This window comes from Barbus barbus (genome assembly GCF_936440315.1).
Source record: "Barbus barbus genome assembly, chromosome: 4".
Taxonomy (NCBI): Eukaryota; Metazoa; Chordata; class Actinopteri; order Cypriniformes; family Cyprinidae; genus Barbus; species Barbus barbus.
In genome coordinates, this window is record NC_136732.1 from 31,697,743 (window position 1) to 31,714,500 (window position 16,758).

Genomic DNA, 16,758 nt, shown 5'->3' on the forward strand with positions numbered 1-16,758 from the left:
GTCCATTTAGCATCTTCTTGAGTATTAATTAATAAAATGTAGTTGTTTTTCAACCAGCCATGGCTGTTTTCACTGGATGTTCACATACATACTTTGTTGGGAGGAATGTGAGGTCAGAATAACACTACAGTATGTATTCTATCCATACCAGCATGGTGATTACAGTAATTACCTTCCAAAGAAAAATGAGCACCCGTACTTAATAGCCTACTAAGCACTGAATTTACATTAGATTAATTATAGACACAGCAAAGCCTGGGTTCTCTCAAGCATTCCTCCAAATATATTGGATTAAACGAAGGCTTGGCAGAAATCCTGGATCATCCGTGATACATCTACTTTTCCACTTGGAATCATCAAGACACTTCATTGAACAGAAGTCATGTTGTTCTAGTATAACAAGTGAGGGCTGTGTATGATGAAAATCCACCAGAGTCTGTATCGCTCTCTGGAAGAGAAGACTGAAAGTACTGGAGATCAGCTCTCAATGATCCACAGGGCCATCACAAGAGAACACTTGTTAACAATTGTTGAACATGTCTCTGACCCTTCAGGGTGAGTGCGTCCATGGATATTGGTTACACATTCTCCACTCTCCAGGAGTGCTCACCAATCGGCCGCATGTTGACTGAAGTGCGCTCTACCATCCTTTGTCCGGGCCTTTTAGAATGAGCTATAGCCGAGCTTCGAAGAGCAAAATCTAATCCCGTATACATGACTGCTCAGACTAGCCTTGGAGGCTAATCTACGCAGGAGAGCGAGTGGGCCTGAAGGAAGTGCAGCAGATTTAAGCCTTTGTCCTTGGGGCCTGGAAGAAAGACCCATCACATGGGGGCTTAGCTCAGTTTCTCCACCATTAATCATAGAGTCTCCTTCTCAAAGAGTTTGAGTGGAAGAAAAGCATCTTTTGGTCTTAAAATAAAAAGTGCTCTTTCATTCTGAATGAATGAATGAATCTTACCTGAAAAGCAGTGTAATCATGTTCAAATACGTATCTTTGAACTTTGAAACTTGGTCAGGTGGCCATAAAGTCACCTTTCTCAATCAACTGAAATATAAGCCTCGTGGTTGCTGATTGTATATGCTAATCAAATGTTGTATTTTGGATGTGCTTCTCAACTAGATTAACCAGCAAATAAATGGGATCTATGTTGCCCTTCGAAAACTTAACACAATCTGAAACACCAAAAACAAGACGCACATTAGAAATTGGGTGTACTTTATATATCTTGGCTCTGCTCAAATCCAGAAAACACACATATTTGACATCTCAGATCAGTTAAGATAGGCCTATGATTCATGAAAAACAAGATTTTTTTTTAGTTCAACAAAATGATTCATTCCTTTGATTCACATGACATGACACAAGAAAAGGGTGATGCACAAGACAAAAACGCTTGATCCGTCAAATTCAATGTGCATCTCCAAGATGTTATCTATATATGGTGTGCCTTTAACACTCAAAGCACAAACTCACGTCCCCTGTCTTGCCTTATTCATAACATAGCTGTTCTAAAACCCATTTCTGGTCTCTGACTCTAACAATGATAAGCATAGGATAGATGAGCAAATATAAATACACACTCTTCTTATTGGTCTCTGAAGTCGAATAAAACAAAATAAACCCTTGCACACCATTTTCAGTGGACAAGGACTGGCAAGGTCTACCTTAAACTAGCCAAGTAGAATAGTTACCTTGGCAACAAACTGACATTTATTTGTGCACTTGCCCTAGGGTATTTGAGGTAACAGAGACACCTTTATGGGTAGTCAGTGACTTTCTACCATTTATGAGTCAGCTCTTTTATATAGATTTGCATGATTTGAGTGCATGTCATGTGATTGAGGGGATCTCCAATCACAATAATGTGCTTGTTATTCAAAATGTTGCTGCTTTGTGTTAGTATTTTTTATTAAAATTACGTTTGAGTTTAAATATATTTCTCAGTTATTATAAGTAATAACTAAAGAAATTATTTTAAAATGTAAATAAAATAAAACATTTAATTGATTATAAATGAAAAAGAAATTCAGACATGCCAATTCCCTTTTCCTTTAGTGATTCCTTTGTCACCCCCTACAGAACAGAATGAAGTATTGCACTGGTCTTTGCCTGAACTAAAATAACTTTTTTACTTTTAATGCTGTACATTTTACTCTTTTCGGTCAAAGCTAAACTGCATCTTAAAAATGTACTACACTAATATTTTGTATTGCCTTTCCAAGAAAATATAGCTTCTGCACAGTCTTCTGATCAACTCAGCAAGAGAGAAAGTTCCTCAGCACACCTGAGGGACTCATAAAAGAGGTTTTATATGAATGCGGGATGGGGGGGGGGCGAGAGCTCCCTGTCCATGGGCGTGACTCTTCATGGCTGGCTGCACTCTATAAGCATTTGTAAAGGGTGTAAAAAACAAAGGACATCTCATATTACATTCTCATGGGCGCAAAATTTAAACTGATCACCTGGAGCTTTAACCGTCAAGAAACAAACCAACCAATGGACTAGAGACCCCCCCCCCCCCCCCCCCCCCCCCCCCCCCCCATTAAAACACCTTAATAGAACAATTTTCTCATGGACAAATTAAGACACAGGAAGGAAAATCCATCCTAACTCATGCAGTTTTTGGTTTAATTTGCCTCAGATGTTCAAAGAGCCAGACTCAAAAGCTTTGTAAGAGTTGTGGATGACAAATGGCCAGAAGTCAGCCAATCACCTTTTGCCTTTTATGTCGCTCTCTGGCATTTAAAAAGAAACATCCATAACTGGGCAATTCAAGCACAAAGCCATCCTGTATACAGTGACATGGCCCTTGGGAGGGACTAGGAAACTAACTCCAGTGATGCCAGAAAGTCATTTCTGCTTCCTCAAAAACCCTGCACAAACACTTGCGTTAACCCTTTGGTGGCCGAGAGGCACAATTGCATTTTAATCATTGTATAACTAAAAACAACTGAGTGAGTGCGAAGATCTCATGTTTGGAATTTGGAGCCACAGAGTGACATTCCTTTTGATTTCCTCAAGAGTTATTACAGTTGACCTTTCATTCACTTTAGAAGCACACCATTTTTTATTCATTCATTTTTATATGACACCAATATATCTCCAAGTCACCACTAAATGTACCACATACTAAGAAAAAAAGTTAAGGAATTCCTAAATAAACAATCCTGCAGTTATATCATTCAATAACTTTCTCCAAAATACCTTCACACTTTGTTCTAAAACATAAATTACACACAATCATAACTCAAACATGAGTTTTAAAGCTGCTTTAATTTGTTTATTTTCATAGTATTATTTTTTTAAATATTAATATGTTTATATGATTTTTTAAATTGTTTATATATATATATATATATATATATAGAGAGAGAGAGAGAGAGAGAGAGAGAGAGAGAGAGAGAGAGAGAGAGAGAGAGAGAGAGAGAGAGAGAGAGAGAGAGAGAGAGAATAGTAGAATATTTCAAATAATATTTTAGGGGGAAAACAGAGGCACATAAAGCAACAATAGAAGAAATAAAAAGCAGTTAAAAAGAAAGAGATAAAGATAGTTAATTCTGTTGCTCATAAAGCTTTTAAATGATTGAAATATTTACCTTCATTCAGTCATTTATGGTATGTGTAATCTTTGTTATGTTTGTATTTTGTATTTTTTACTTTTGACTGCCACACAAACCAAAGCCTCACTGTGTGTAAAGTGGATGGCTATTATTAGTTATTATGCACCCAAACAAATTTACCGCAGTGCCCTAACAAGAGACTGTGCGGAACCTTCGACACGCGGCATTATCCGGGGAAGTTCATTGTCATTGCACCACCGTCAGGAAGTGCGCATGTTTTGAAAGATGGCGGACGTTCCTGATGATGCACCAGAACGTAAGTTCTATTAATGCTAAGGCATTTTCACATTTAGCGGATAGAACCCACAGTTTCCCAGGCTGCCATCTGTGTACAGTTTAAATTACTCTTTCGCCAACTCTACACATATTAGACACGATTCGCTTTGCCTCTCTGATCTTGGAAAATGACGTGTCATATGAGAGAGTCTGTCTCAACAGCTGCCTAGACCTTTGCATTACTGTTTACTTTAACATCCACAAATACAGTTACAATATACTGTCAAGCTAAGCTTGGGAACTTCTGGTCTTTGAATGGCATAGTGAACCTATGTCTAAGTCCGCCTGTCTTTCAGTGTATTAATAATCTCGGTTAAAGGCATAGACTGTTCAGATACACACTATACATTTGTGTTTATTAATTGCTTAAATCTGTTGTAATTCTCTCTAGACTGTCCGGGCACGAGCAGTGACCAGGCTGGTAAATCATCAGCATGTCAAGGATGCCCAAACCAAAACACATGTGCGTCTGGTGCTGCCAAAGCTCCTGACCCAGGTATACATACATGCATGCATAAATATCACAGCTAAAATAAATATCAGCTCTGTGTGAGCAGTTTCCTCTTTTGAATGCTCACAGAATTAAATTGAAATTATTACTAAATGTTATTCAAGGTTGATGGCATGTCATACTGTGACTTTTTAGATTTGTTAACAGATGGTGAATGTACAACAGGGCTGTCCAAACTCGGTCCTGGAGGACCGGTGTCCTGCAGAGTTTAGCTCCAACCCTAATCAAACACACCTGAAGCAGCTAATCACCTCTCGCCTCTAACACCCAGCAGGTGTGTTGAGGCGAGTTGGAGCTAAACTCTGCAGGACACCGGCCCTCCTAGACCGAGTTTGGACAACATCAATGTTCTTTTTTATTAAATTTTATTTATTTGCTGGCTCTATCTAAATCTGAAGTGTGTGACTTTGTTTAATCTCATTGCAGCCATAGAGGAGATCAGACAGAAATTGACCTCTGTGAAGCACAAGATTCTGGTTTTGTCTGGAAAAGGGGGTGTTGGGAAGAGCACGTTCAGCGCACATTTATCTCACGCATTGGCCAGTGATGACTCCAAAGAGGTAAGACTAAAGAACGCTGCATCTCTGTACTATGCTGCAGATGTTTTTCAAAACACTGAATAATGCAGAACTGCAGTAGTTTTATACAGTTATCACTTGTTAACTGTTTTATATATATATATATATATATATATATATATATATATATATATATATATATATATATAATTTATTTATTTATTTATTTGTACCATGGTCTGTTTGAATGCTACAAGTCAGTTTAATCACTGTTCTATATTAATGTGCTGCTTTAATTGATGCACACACACACACACACACACACACAGACACTGTCTTTCTGTTGCACTGTGGAGCTTCTGTCACTAAAACAAATTCCTCGTATGTGTAAACATACCTGGCCAATAAAGCTCATTCTGATTCTAAAGTTTACCGTCTCTCTCAGAGAGTGGCTTGGAAGAGAGGGGCAGGGTGAGCAGAGCTCATTTGCATTTAAAGCGGAATGCAATGAAACAGCTTAGTGTTGACAGCTGTTTTTGACAAGGTAAAAACGGTGTTGTTTTACACTACCATTGAGAAATTTTAACCAAACTATGTTACAGACCTTTCATTAAGACCTTAAAGAATCATATCAACTTGTGGAAAATAGGCATCCGATGACCCCTTTTTGTAACAAAACACAGCGTCGTTGTTTGTAGAGAGAGATGCACAGACGCAGGTGATTCTCACACACAGCTGTCGTCTCTCTCTCTTGCGATTAATTAATTTTTAAAAATGGTGTAATTTATTCAAATAAATGTGGTCTTTCATCTGTGTCTGATTTGAAGCAGGCAGAATGCTAGCACTAATGAGCCAAAATAACCGTAATTTTTACCCTTCCGGTCAAATATTGCGCTGTAGACATCATTAACAGCCTTAACTTGTCAATGCTGGTAAATAATCATGGTACAAGCGGGATAATGCACGGCTAGCTGTGCATTAAATTATTTTAATGTACTCCGCTTTGCGTTGGGTAGTGGCGAAGCAGAGTGCATATTTTATTCTTTAAAGATTTCATGCAGGTTGTTCAGAGTAGACGATGCATCACTAATTTGGCTAACAAAGAATTTTACGCTTTTCCTTATTGTTAGGGTTGTACACAGCTATAAGTGTATTTTTATGATTAGAATTGTTAAAACAGAAATACAAATATGATTTGGTAACTTTGTTTGTACTGTCTTGTAGCAGATGAGTTTGTTTGACCTCTTATGTGTTTTCCTTCTGTGTAAGCTTCCAAGAATTTATGGATCATAACATATGTCGGTGTTCACATTAAGCCTCGTTCAGTTGTTTTATTTAAAGTGTTGACTTGATGGTTAGTACAGATTTGGACTTAAGATTTGTATGCAGATTTTGATTTATTTGCTAGTTTATTTACATTTTGATTAGTGTTGTCAAACGATTAATCGCGATTAATCGCATCCAAAATAAGTTTTTGTTTACATAATGTGTGTGTACTGTGTATATTTATTATGTATATATAAATACCCACACATACAGTTGAAAATATTGACATGTATATACATGTATATATTTATATTCTTATTTTATATTATATTTAAATATTTAATATATAAACATAACATATTTTTCTTAAATGTATACATGCATGTGTTTGTATTTATATGTACATAAGTATACATATTATACACGCATACAGTCGTGGCCAAAAATATCGGCACCCTTGGTAAATATGATCAAAGAAGAATAATCTGCATTGTTAATCCTTTTGATCTTTTATTTAAAAACTTCACAAAAATCTAACCTTTTATTGGATAATGAGAATTTAAAATGGGGGAAATATCATTATGAAATAACTTTCTCAAATACACATTGGACACAATTATTGGCACCCCTAGAAATTCTTATGAGTAAAATATCTCTGTAGTATATTCCCATTCATATTTACAGTTTTGAGCACACATTTTTAAATAAAAAATCAAAAGGATTAACAATGCAGATTAATTTTCACAGCTGCCTTTGATCAAGGGTGCCGATATTTTTGGCCATGATTAGTGTATATTATTTAAACAAAAACATTTATTTTGGATGCGATTAATTGCGATTAATCGTTTGACAGCACTAATTTTGATACTGATTATGCTCTTGAGCATTTTTTTTCACATGCACACAAATTGTCAAATTTGTGAACTTTCCAGTTTTTTCTTCTTTAATTACTCTGCTTATTAGAAATAAAATCTATTGATTCAAAGAAGTAAAATATGTACAAAAAATGCAATTTTTATTTTTTCAGCTAATTAGGCCTACACATAGGACTGTGGCATGTCAAATGGTACATTTACACTGCCTTTGACTAAACTGACTAAATTATAGTGTTAGGTGCAAGGATGCTAATTCTTGCATACATTGATGTCTTCCTTCCTCTGCTAGAAAAGTTAGCATAGCTATTGTTTTGTCCGATATTTGTCTCACTGTTAATGTGATACCAGTCAATGTTTTTCTATCAAGACTCAATCATGACCTTTTTTGATTAAAAATGCCTTATTTTTTGCACTCATATGAAATGCCACAACTAATTTAGATGCCCTGCTCATATTGATTTATTTTTTTAACAGAAAGCGCTTCATTTTGATTAATTTTCATCGTAGTTTGTTCAAGTGGATTATTTTTTCCTTGCAGCATTATGAATGTTAAATCATATTTACGAACTTGCTCAGAAATGATCCTGAAATCATATCAGACATTTTAAGTGTGGTGCCTTTTGCAAAACATTATCGTATTAGAATAGGAAAACAAACTGCTTAGGAAAACGTAACACTTAAGCTTTCGAACTTGGATGAATCACTATGAAAGAGCAGTGAACAGGAAAAGCTTCTGTTTGCAGCATCCGAGCCAGGCGCTTCACAATTTTTCTCCATCTGAGACTGCTGGCTATTTTTAGTGCATTGTAGAGCTCTGCGGCTGAAAAAGCTGTGTTTGCCGGGTTCATTGAGAAGAGCCCGGCTCTGACTGGGACTCTTTCTGAGCCAGTGCACTGGGGAGAGCTGTATTGATCTCGTCTCAACAAACTGCGGCCACAATAGTGCAGTCCGCGTGCAGACTGCGGCCGCTGTTTACCCTTTGGCAGCTCACTGACTGAAATAATCTTCAATCCCTCAAACAATTTAAATCGCACAGCTTGGGGATTTCCACAATGTGAAGCGCTCCATTGTTGGCAGACATCTAAAAAGCAGAGAGGAATCGAAGCTCTTCACTTCCAGTATTTAGAGGTGGCTTTAAAAGATCTCATTGTGGAATTATGGGTCATGTCTTTTTTTCTCTTACTTCTCACTCTCTTTCCATTGTAACATGGCAGTTTGTGCAACTGTGTATTTTTCTCTTTATTGATTTTTTTTTTTTTTTTTTTTTTTTTTCTCCTTAGGGACTATTCTTATCTTTTGAGCACATGGCATATGTAGTAATGGGACACAGTAGCCTGCTAAAAAGAATTGAAGTGGTCTCTTTTTTTTGTGCTCATCTCGGGTGAGAGTGAGAATATGGTCACCCTGGCTAACACTGTTGACAGTTGAAACCCTGTGTTTGTGTCAGTATGATCTCCAGTCCAAACAGCACCTTCCACTCAGGCTTGTGTGCTGGTAGCTGCCTCTTATCTGCTGTCAAAAGTCCCTCTTCTGAGTCCGGAAGGGCTGTGAGCTTGAGTGAGAACATCCTGTTGGATGCCTTGCGTTGTGTGCACACTTCCTGAGAACTGAAAGAGTGAGGAAAGCATCGAGAGGCTCCTTTAATGCGACCTTCAGTAGATAAGAGAGGCATCCACTCCAACGCACACACATGGACAGTCATAAGGAGTTTATTTCACATGGAGGGAACTAGATATGGAACAGAAAGAGAAGTCCTGCATACACTGCCTGGCCAAAAAAAAAAGTGCAGTTTGGATTGAAATAAGTAAATGCGTAAGGTTTTGAGGTTGAAACATTATCGCACTTATTAATGTGTTTCTGGCATGTTGTATGTTTGGTAATAATTCTTTAACCCTAACTGAAGAATTGTATTTTAGCTTTTTATTTCATGTTAGATGATGTACCTATGTCCTTATTCCAAGATGACAGTTCCAAGATTCATCAGGCTCAAATTGTGAAAAACTGTCCAACGCCAATGAAAGCCTTTGGGATATGTTGGAGTCAACTTTACACTGCCTGTCCAAAAAACATTTTGTTTGATTGCCTTTAGCTTTAAAAACATTGTGCTTTCATTGCGGCATTGTTTTGACAACATAATGCAACATTAAAACATTTATTTCCATCAAGAGTTGCATTCATTTTTGGCAGACATGTTGTATTGACAATAGGAGAGTCGAACCACATTAAGATGAATCCAGCATCAAGATTTTCAGTGGGCTTAAAGGGGTCATGAACTGAGAAATCAAAATTCCCTTGTTCTTCCCTTGAAATTCCCTTTTGACATGTAAGAGGTCACTGTACTATAAAAACACCCTGTAAGTTTCAGAACTCAAAACTTTCTGGTTAGTCTAAAAACTGCTTATATTGAAGCCAGTCTGCCAAAACGACAGCTTGTGGAATGTACCACTTTGTGATGTAATAGTGTGGATAGACTCCGCCTCCACAGAAGATCATCATCGCCTGCTTCTACGTCACTGCCTGTTTAGCCCCGCCCCCCGATTCACACATGCAATGTAAATAACGAGAGAGGCAAATGCAGGTCTATGCAGAAACCAAACGATAACCTTCATTTAATGAATTTCCAGACTGTGTCAGTTGGCTGTCAAACATAGTGTAGCCAATCATAGCAGTGGGCGTTTACTTCTGAGTCTACAATTCTGCCACGCCTATTCAAACAGAGCATTCTGACGAGGGGGGTCAAAAACAGGACAGAAAATAGCCTATATTTTAAATTATGAAACCAAGGCAGTTCATGGCCCCTTTAAGGCCAATTAATTTGTGAAAATGATTCCTCATGTTCGCTAAATTACTCTTTGAGTCTGAATCTTGGCATGGTCATCCTGGAATATGTACATGGATACATATTCCAACATTCTTTTTTGAAAAATAAAAAGCTACAAGCTGAATCAGTTAGGATTAAAAGAATTGGTACAAGACATACAACATGCCAGCTTCAAGCAGAAAGCAGACACATCATGTGGCACTTTCTGTTCTCGAGAAACTGTTCTCTGTATTTGTTGTTTCCATGATCAGTGAAGCTGCATTCTTTAAATTTATGCTGACTATGTTTATCCCCACTGTTTTTCTAGCATGTCCTCTGGAGTTAGTATTTCAGCAGACCCAACCACCTCCTCTTGTCATTTTGGTTTTCTACACAAGAAACGCTAAAGGTTATGCTGTTAAACTTTGTAGACCGCCATCATGAATTACAAAAATGCTTCCCAGTGTTGATTATCATGGTAAACATATTGTTTGCCCGAAGACCCATTTCTTGCTAATAAGCATCTATGCAATGAATTTACTCAATTTACGTTTTAATGTAGGTTAAGTGCTGCAGGCTTTGACTGAAGTTGCATGCGAGTTGGAAAAGTAGAGTAATTTACAGGTGCAGCATTCACTCACAGTAACTGGAGCAGGAAGGGGATGAGGTCATCACTGCAGCATTATGTAGCTATTAATGAGAAAGTTTGTGTATTATTGGTGATAACTGGATAAACCTGCTCTAGTGTAATCAGATGCGGTTCACACACTTTGCTGAAATACACAATGTTTAGTTTTATACTTTATGCTGAAACTGAATTAAATTGTAATGCAGCATAATTGTATTATCAAATGATTATATATTACACATGTTTGTACCAAAAAACAAAGGCTGTAACAGATGTGCTTTTGAACAATTGTGGGTTTTTTGTTTCCATGTGGAGTCTGTCTCATAGTTTTGATTACAGGGGAATACTCCGCCCAGCTGAAACTGGGAAGAGACTTGTGGTTTGACCCAAGAATGTCTTGTTCTTCTGCCATTTTAAGTGCTTTAGGCTCTTGCAAACAGCCTTTTTTGGTTCTCAAAGTAGAAGCCACAATTTATTTATTTTTTTTCTGGCTGTTTTGATTTTTCTCAGACACTTCTAAATCTCTTTCTGTTGGTCTTTAGAGATATGGTGACACATTTTCATAACTTGCCACTAGATGTGTGAAGAAATAAGATATAAGAAAGAATTTCCTTTTGGATGAACTCTTTCCTCATCCTCCTCCTCTTTAACATAGGATAAATACCCTTTATGAGAGAGCGGTGCCTATATCTTAAACTTTTTCTCATTTTTCTTGTGTGTCCCAAGCTGCTTTCTAAGGAAATTATGGTGGTTTAGTAGCTGTCTGCAGAATCCTGATGAGTATAGCAGCCACTTGTTTTGATGGTTGAGAATAATAGCCTGCAGCTGGGTAGTTTAAAAGCCAGTTCTTCCAACAGTATTTATGTTGTTGTTGTTTTGAATGTTTTTTTTTTGCACATTAGTAGCATATGAACTTAATTGGAAGGCAAATTTGATCAGTCTTTAGACGTTCATTTATGGTGATGTGCCAGTCACCAGAAGGTCTGTGAATATGGTTTAGGAATCCCTCCTTTTGGGCCTCGAACCAACAACCTTTGGTTTACGAGTCCAATATCCCCAGAAGTGAACAAACTTGGAAAATAAAACATAAAAATTACAACTATTCAGCACTCAATAGCTAGGTTTCCATGCAAATTTTGAGATATTTGGGGTATCCTTTATTGGTGATAAACATTGTACATTTGTACTTCTGATCATTCTTCCTATCCATTTTTTTTTTCTCTGCATAGTCAAGTATTAAGAAGGTATACATTTATTTTGAAATTCTGCAAAGCTTTAGGGTAAGCTCACTTCCATTTTTAACTCTGATTTATAAAAAAAAAATATTTAATTTTCCTACTTGATGTCTTAACCAATTGATGTGTTTGTTACTATATACCTCCTGTAATTTCAAGTCAATCAGATCATTGCACGCTGAGATATGAGTCTCCACGTGTTCAAACTGTCTGGTGGCCATTTTGAAAGAGGTCTAAAAACTTTCACCAAAAGTGGAGCCACTTAAATGTGCATTTTTTAAATGTTTAAGCCTTTATTTTGGGTAATTTTCACTAGGGATGGGCGATATGGCCTAAAAAATTTATCACGATAATTTCAGGTATTTATTGCGATAACGATACAAATGACGATAATATATATATATATATATATATATATATATAATTAATAGGTTAAGTTTTAAAGATTAAGTTTATTTCATATAGTATTATTAATGCAATTAACTTGAAACTTTCTGTACACAGCCAACTTATGGCCATGCTAATTATGATCAACAGCTCATCTCCATTAATTGCTCTTATCAACCATAATAATGCGTTATGGACGCTTCATATTAAATCATATGCATAGGCTACTGGCACACGTTTACCACGTTGCTGATGACTGAAAGCCTGTGTATGGCTATACTGCTGTGATCTGTTTCAGGCTTTCCATATCATAACATTTTAGAAATTAATTCATTGTAATATCTCAGAAATGGCATATTTAACTTTATTAAAAGTATGGCATCTTTTATGTCAAATTAAAATTGGACGTGTTTCCACTCTTTGTAACCACCATTTTTCTGTACACTTTGCATATTACGGTAGTTTGCTCCTCATCTGATTTTCTGTAACCAAACCAGTAGCAAATTGTGGAGGTAGCTCCTCGCGTAACAACAAGCTCCTCCTCATGGTGCGTTCACACCAGACGCGAATGAAGCGTTAAGCGCGAATGATTTACATGTTAAGTCAATGCAAAGACGCGAATAGACATCCTGCCGCGCAATTCGCGCGAATGACGCAGCGCGAATTGAGCGTTTAGAGCGAAATTCTATACATATGCTCTCTGTGGCAGTCATACATGTGCGCCTGGCAGAAGCCCTGCCCATGACGCGAATTCGCGTCTGTTGTGCAGTGAATTTCACGCGCGAATGAAGCGCGTAAACCCAAAATGTTCACGCGTCCAACTACGCGCGAATAGCGCGATTTATTCGCGCAAGTCGCGTCCGGTGTGAACGCACTGTCAGCCTCACGTCCGCCTTCCGCCATGCTTGTTTTCACTCCGCACGTGAACAGTGAATCGGGCGCGCACAAAACTACGTCATCAACTAGACTTATCGTTATTATCGTGAGGAGACAAATTTTTATCGTGAGGAGAATTTTCAACGGTATATCGCAAACGATAAGATATCGCCCATCCCTAATTTTCACTACCTACTGTAAAATTAATAGATTAATGTTCAGACTTTTGCATATTATAACTTGGAACTTGGATGTGGGAAATAATTACAGTTAGATCCAAAATATATTTTTAGCAACATAGCGCAGATGCTACAGAACACAGTTAGCTGACTAGCTGTATAAGATTGTGTGCTACGCTAACATATTACTTCACAGGCATTACTGGCTTGTACTTTTACATCCATAATATTATAAATTGACCGTTTATTGCTGGTCTGTGGTTTTACAGTGCTTTTTATTTTTAAAGATTTCATATTATTTTAAGGTGAGCTTAAAGGGTGCACTACCATGAAAATCACACAGCTTCAGTGTGACATCAATAAGAAAAAGTTTCATAGATATTGTTAATAATAGTTGTTCATATTAAAATATCTATGAACTTAATACACAACCTAGATTATTTATTTAGCAACATCTTGTCATTTTAATAAATGTTACATGAAATGTATTAAAAATGGTTGCTGCTCCCATTAAGCTCAGTGTGCTCTCTTTAAGCTCCACTTTGTCATTGTCCACAACGTCTATGTAAATACTTCCTAAACAGACTTTAAATATTAACTGATGGTCGTCACTTTAAGTTGATCTTTATAAAATGGTTAATAACTTATTTTCACAGCTTTTAGATGAGAAAATTGAGACATAACTATAGTTTATGCCCAAAGATGCAACTGTCAACAGAAACCTGTTGTATCTGTCCAGGAAAAAAGCAACTAAAGGCTGGAATACACTACACAAATTTTAAAACACTAGGCTTCATACACTTAACGACTTTGTAAATGGTTTGTTTTTTGAATGTGTGTTACTTAGCTGAACGTGGACCATTCTAGATGTTGCAATGGGCTTAAATGACACTTCATTATGAATATATAACTGATCGAATTCAATGCCTTGTTGCTTGATTCTAGTTTTCAGTTTTTTTTGTTTGTTTTTTACTTTGTACCTACAAATAAAACATTATTTTCAATTATTCTTTTGTTTAAAATAAACAATTTAAGAAAACATGATTTGAACTTAATGGGAACAGGGGTGTGCTTAAAGGGTACAAAAATGTACACATTAAGCACAGCCAGACTTTTTGCATTTAATGATGTACTTAATTGAAATGCTTTTGTCATTTAAAATAAAATAAAATATTGTGTGAGAGAGTAATTTTATTTTAACATAACCTCTTGTACTGAAACCAATGTCTTGTGCACTAAAAATGACTCTGTAGATTTTGGTGAGCTTAATAGGTACGTTTATGACATTTATATGATGTTGCTAAAAAGAACATTATTTTGTGTATTTGGTTTAATGCAATATGTTTATGCGGTTTAAGGTTTAAAAAACACATTATTTTCCGCATACTGTACATTATTGTTGCTCCTCTCTGCCCCGCCTTTCTGAAATGCACCGATTTTTACAAAGCTCATCATTCTGAAAAGCGAGGCATGCTCTGATTGGCCAGCTATCCAGTGCATTGTGATTGGCCGAATACCTCAAGTGTGTGACGGAAATGCTATGCCCCTTATCATATATGGAAACACACAGCATCTCCACAACTTGGTGGCAGTGGCGGCAATAATACTACAGCAAGAATAAAAGTTACACCTTCTTTGCGAAAACATTTGGGCGGTGTTATGCAAATCTTCCCAAACAATGACGTAGGTTTGTGGGGGCGTGTTTAAATAAGGCATTTTAAGAAGGCGTGGATGAATCTTAACTTTTAGAAACAATATCTCTTTGGATTTGAGACTTCAATCTTTGCGACTTAACAGATTTTATATGCACAAACAGCTTGTAACACTCCAAAGATGAAAGAAAACTTGAAATCGTGTCATATGACCCCTTTATTATGTAACTTTACCTGTACAAATGTATATGTATTGTGTAAAAATGTGATATTTCTGGAAAAAAGTTGTATGGATTTTGAAAATTTGCTTAATGTATACTCACTTAAGGTGGATAATATTTTTAAAATATTAAATATCAGTTGGAAGGCATAAACCAGCATATAATTTAACATAACCATTTACATTTACATTACATTTCTCAGAAGTGAATTTTTTTTCTTTTAAAAACATGGGATGTAAACTCTTTATTCGCAAATAAAGTTTTTTTTTTTTTTTTTTTTTTGATAAATTAAATTCACAATTTGAATGAAAGCTTCTGGTTCAAGCTTCAAATCTGCTTCTGGACCCAAACAGGCCAGTTTGTGGATGTTCCATATTCTCTCAAGAGCTCTGTGGGATTCCTTACATTTTTGTAAGGTTAAGATGTGCTTTTCCACTCCTCGCTCATCATATATTTGATGAGCCCTGAGGGTTTCAAACATTGATTTAAGAAGGCCAGATAAGACACAGGAGCACGAACATTTGTGTTTCTAGCCCAAGAAAGAGGGAAGTACTGGGTAAAGAAGAGCGGTTGCCAGAAGATAAGTATTCAGACTCTGGGAGGAAGTGGTGTGACTTCCCCTTTAGCTTGGTGGAAGAATCCCTGACTTTTGCCACTATGGTCTTATCCTCCCTACAACCGTGCTCACTGAGCATCCATTTCCTGAGAGAGCGCGAAAGTGAGAGCGAGGGAACCTGCTCGATACCTGTGGGACTATTAAGTGGCATTCTGTGCTCCTCCTCGTTTGCTGCTTTCACTCAAGTTTGCTTTCAGTAAATTTCCTTCAGGAAGCAGAAGAACAGGGAGGGAGAAATAAACAGTGTGACCCTTCAGAGGGTGTGTTTTAAGGGCGTGCTGCATAATTCAGCCGTCGACAAATAACATTTAACTCAAGCTAGGGGCAAGAAGGTCATGCTTTTAATTAGACTTTATTTTTAAACCAAATGCATTTTACATTTTAAACAAGTGCTTTTAATAACATCATTGTTAATATTTCTGATCCATTTAGGTGCATGTCTTTGTTGAATCAAAAGAAAGGGCTTTCATGGATCCAAAAATTAAAATCATCACATCTGGAATTTTTATCAGTTCATATCATGTCCACAGAGCAGTCACACGAACAAACGCTTACTCTGAAGTGATTATCTAAACACATGCTGCAGTATAATCCAGTGAGCATGCAGCAGCTCTCGGGGGTCTATTGTAAGAGAAGAAAACATTTTCTATACAAAATCCAGGAATATCCCTCTAAAAGATTTCCAGGGTTTTTTTTCCCCTCGTGGCTAATGACATTTGCATCTGTTTCTGTGAGGCCCTGTTGAGGTGTTTGCAGTGATGGATAGACAGACAGACAGATGGATAGATAAGCTAGATGCTTATTATTTTTTTATATTTATAATGCTGCTTTTCATTATTGGAACAATGTGATCTAGTCTGCTGGTAAACTTAGTTGTTTGCTGTATAATTACTTTTAATGAACAGTTTGAAATTCAAATACATTTAATTCCCCTGCCTGCTCTAGTTTTGGCGATATTTCTCGAAGCATTCTGGATCTATTGTCACGCTCGCTGACTCACATTGAGCACCTGTTCTTATGTCATGCACATCTGGCCCAGAGTTCATATATAACTATTAGGTCTTGTATACACTCAACCCACACCAAATCCAGGC

At 36.9% G+C, this 16,758-nt stretch overlaps 1 protein-coding gene across 1 annotated transcript in view; it reads left to right on the forward strand.

Moving 5' to 3' along the window:
- Positions 1–3,786: 3,786 nt before the first annotated feature.
- LOC306868838 (cytosolic Fe-S cluster assembly factor nubp1) overlaps positions 3,787–16,758 on the forward strand; it is a 28,992-nt gene continuing 16,020 nt past the window's right edge. Inside the window, exons 1-3 of the mRNA XM_079415237.1 lie at positions 3,787–3,880; positions 4,292–4,396; positions 4,838–4,971. Of these exons, the coding sequence (XP_079271363.1) occupies positions 3,850–3,880; positions 4,292–4,396; positions 4,838–4,971 (270 nt within the window). The 5' untranslated portion in view covers positions 3,787–3,849. The remainder of the gene's footprint in view (positions 3,881–4,291; positions 4,397–4,837; positions 4,972–16,758) is intronic.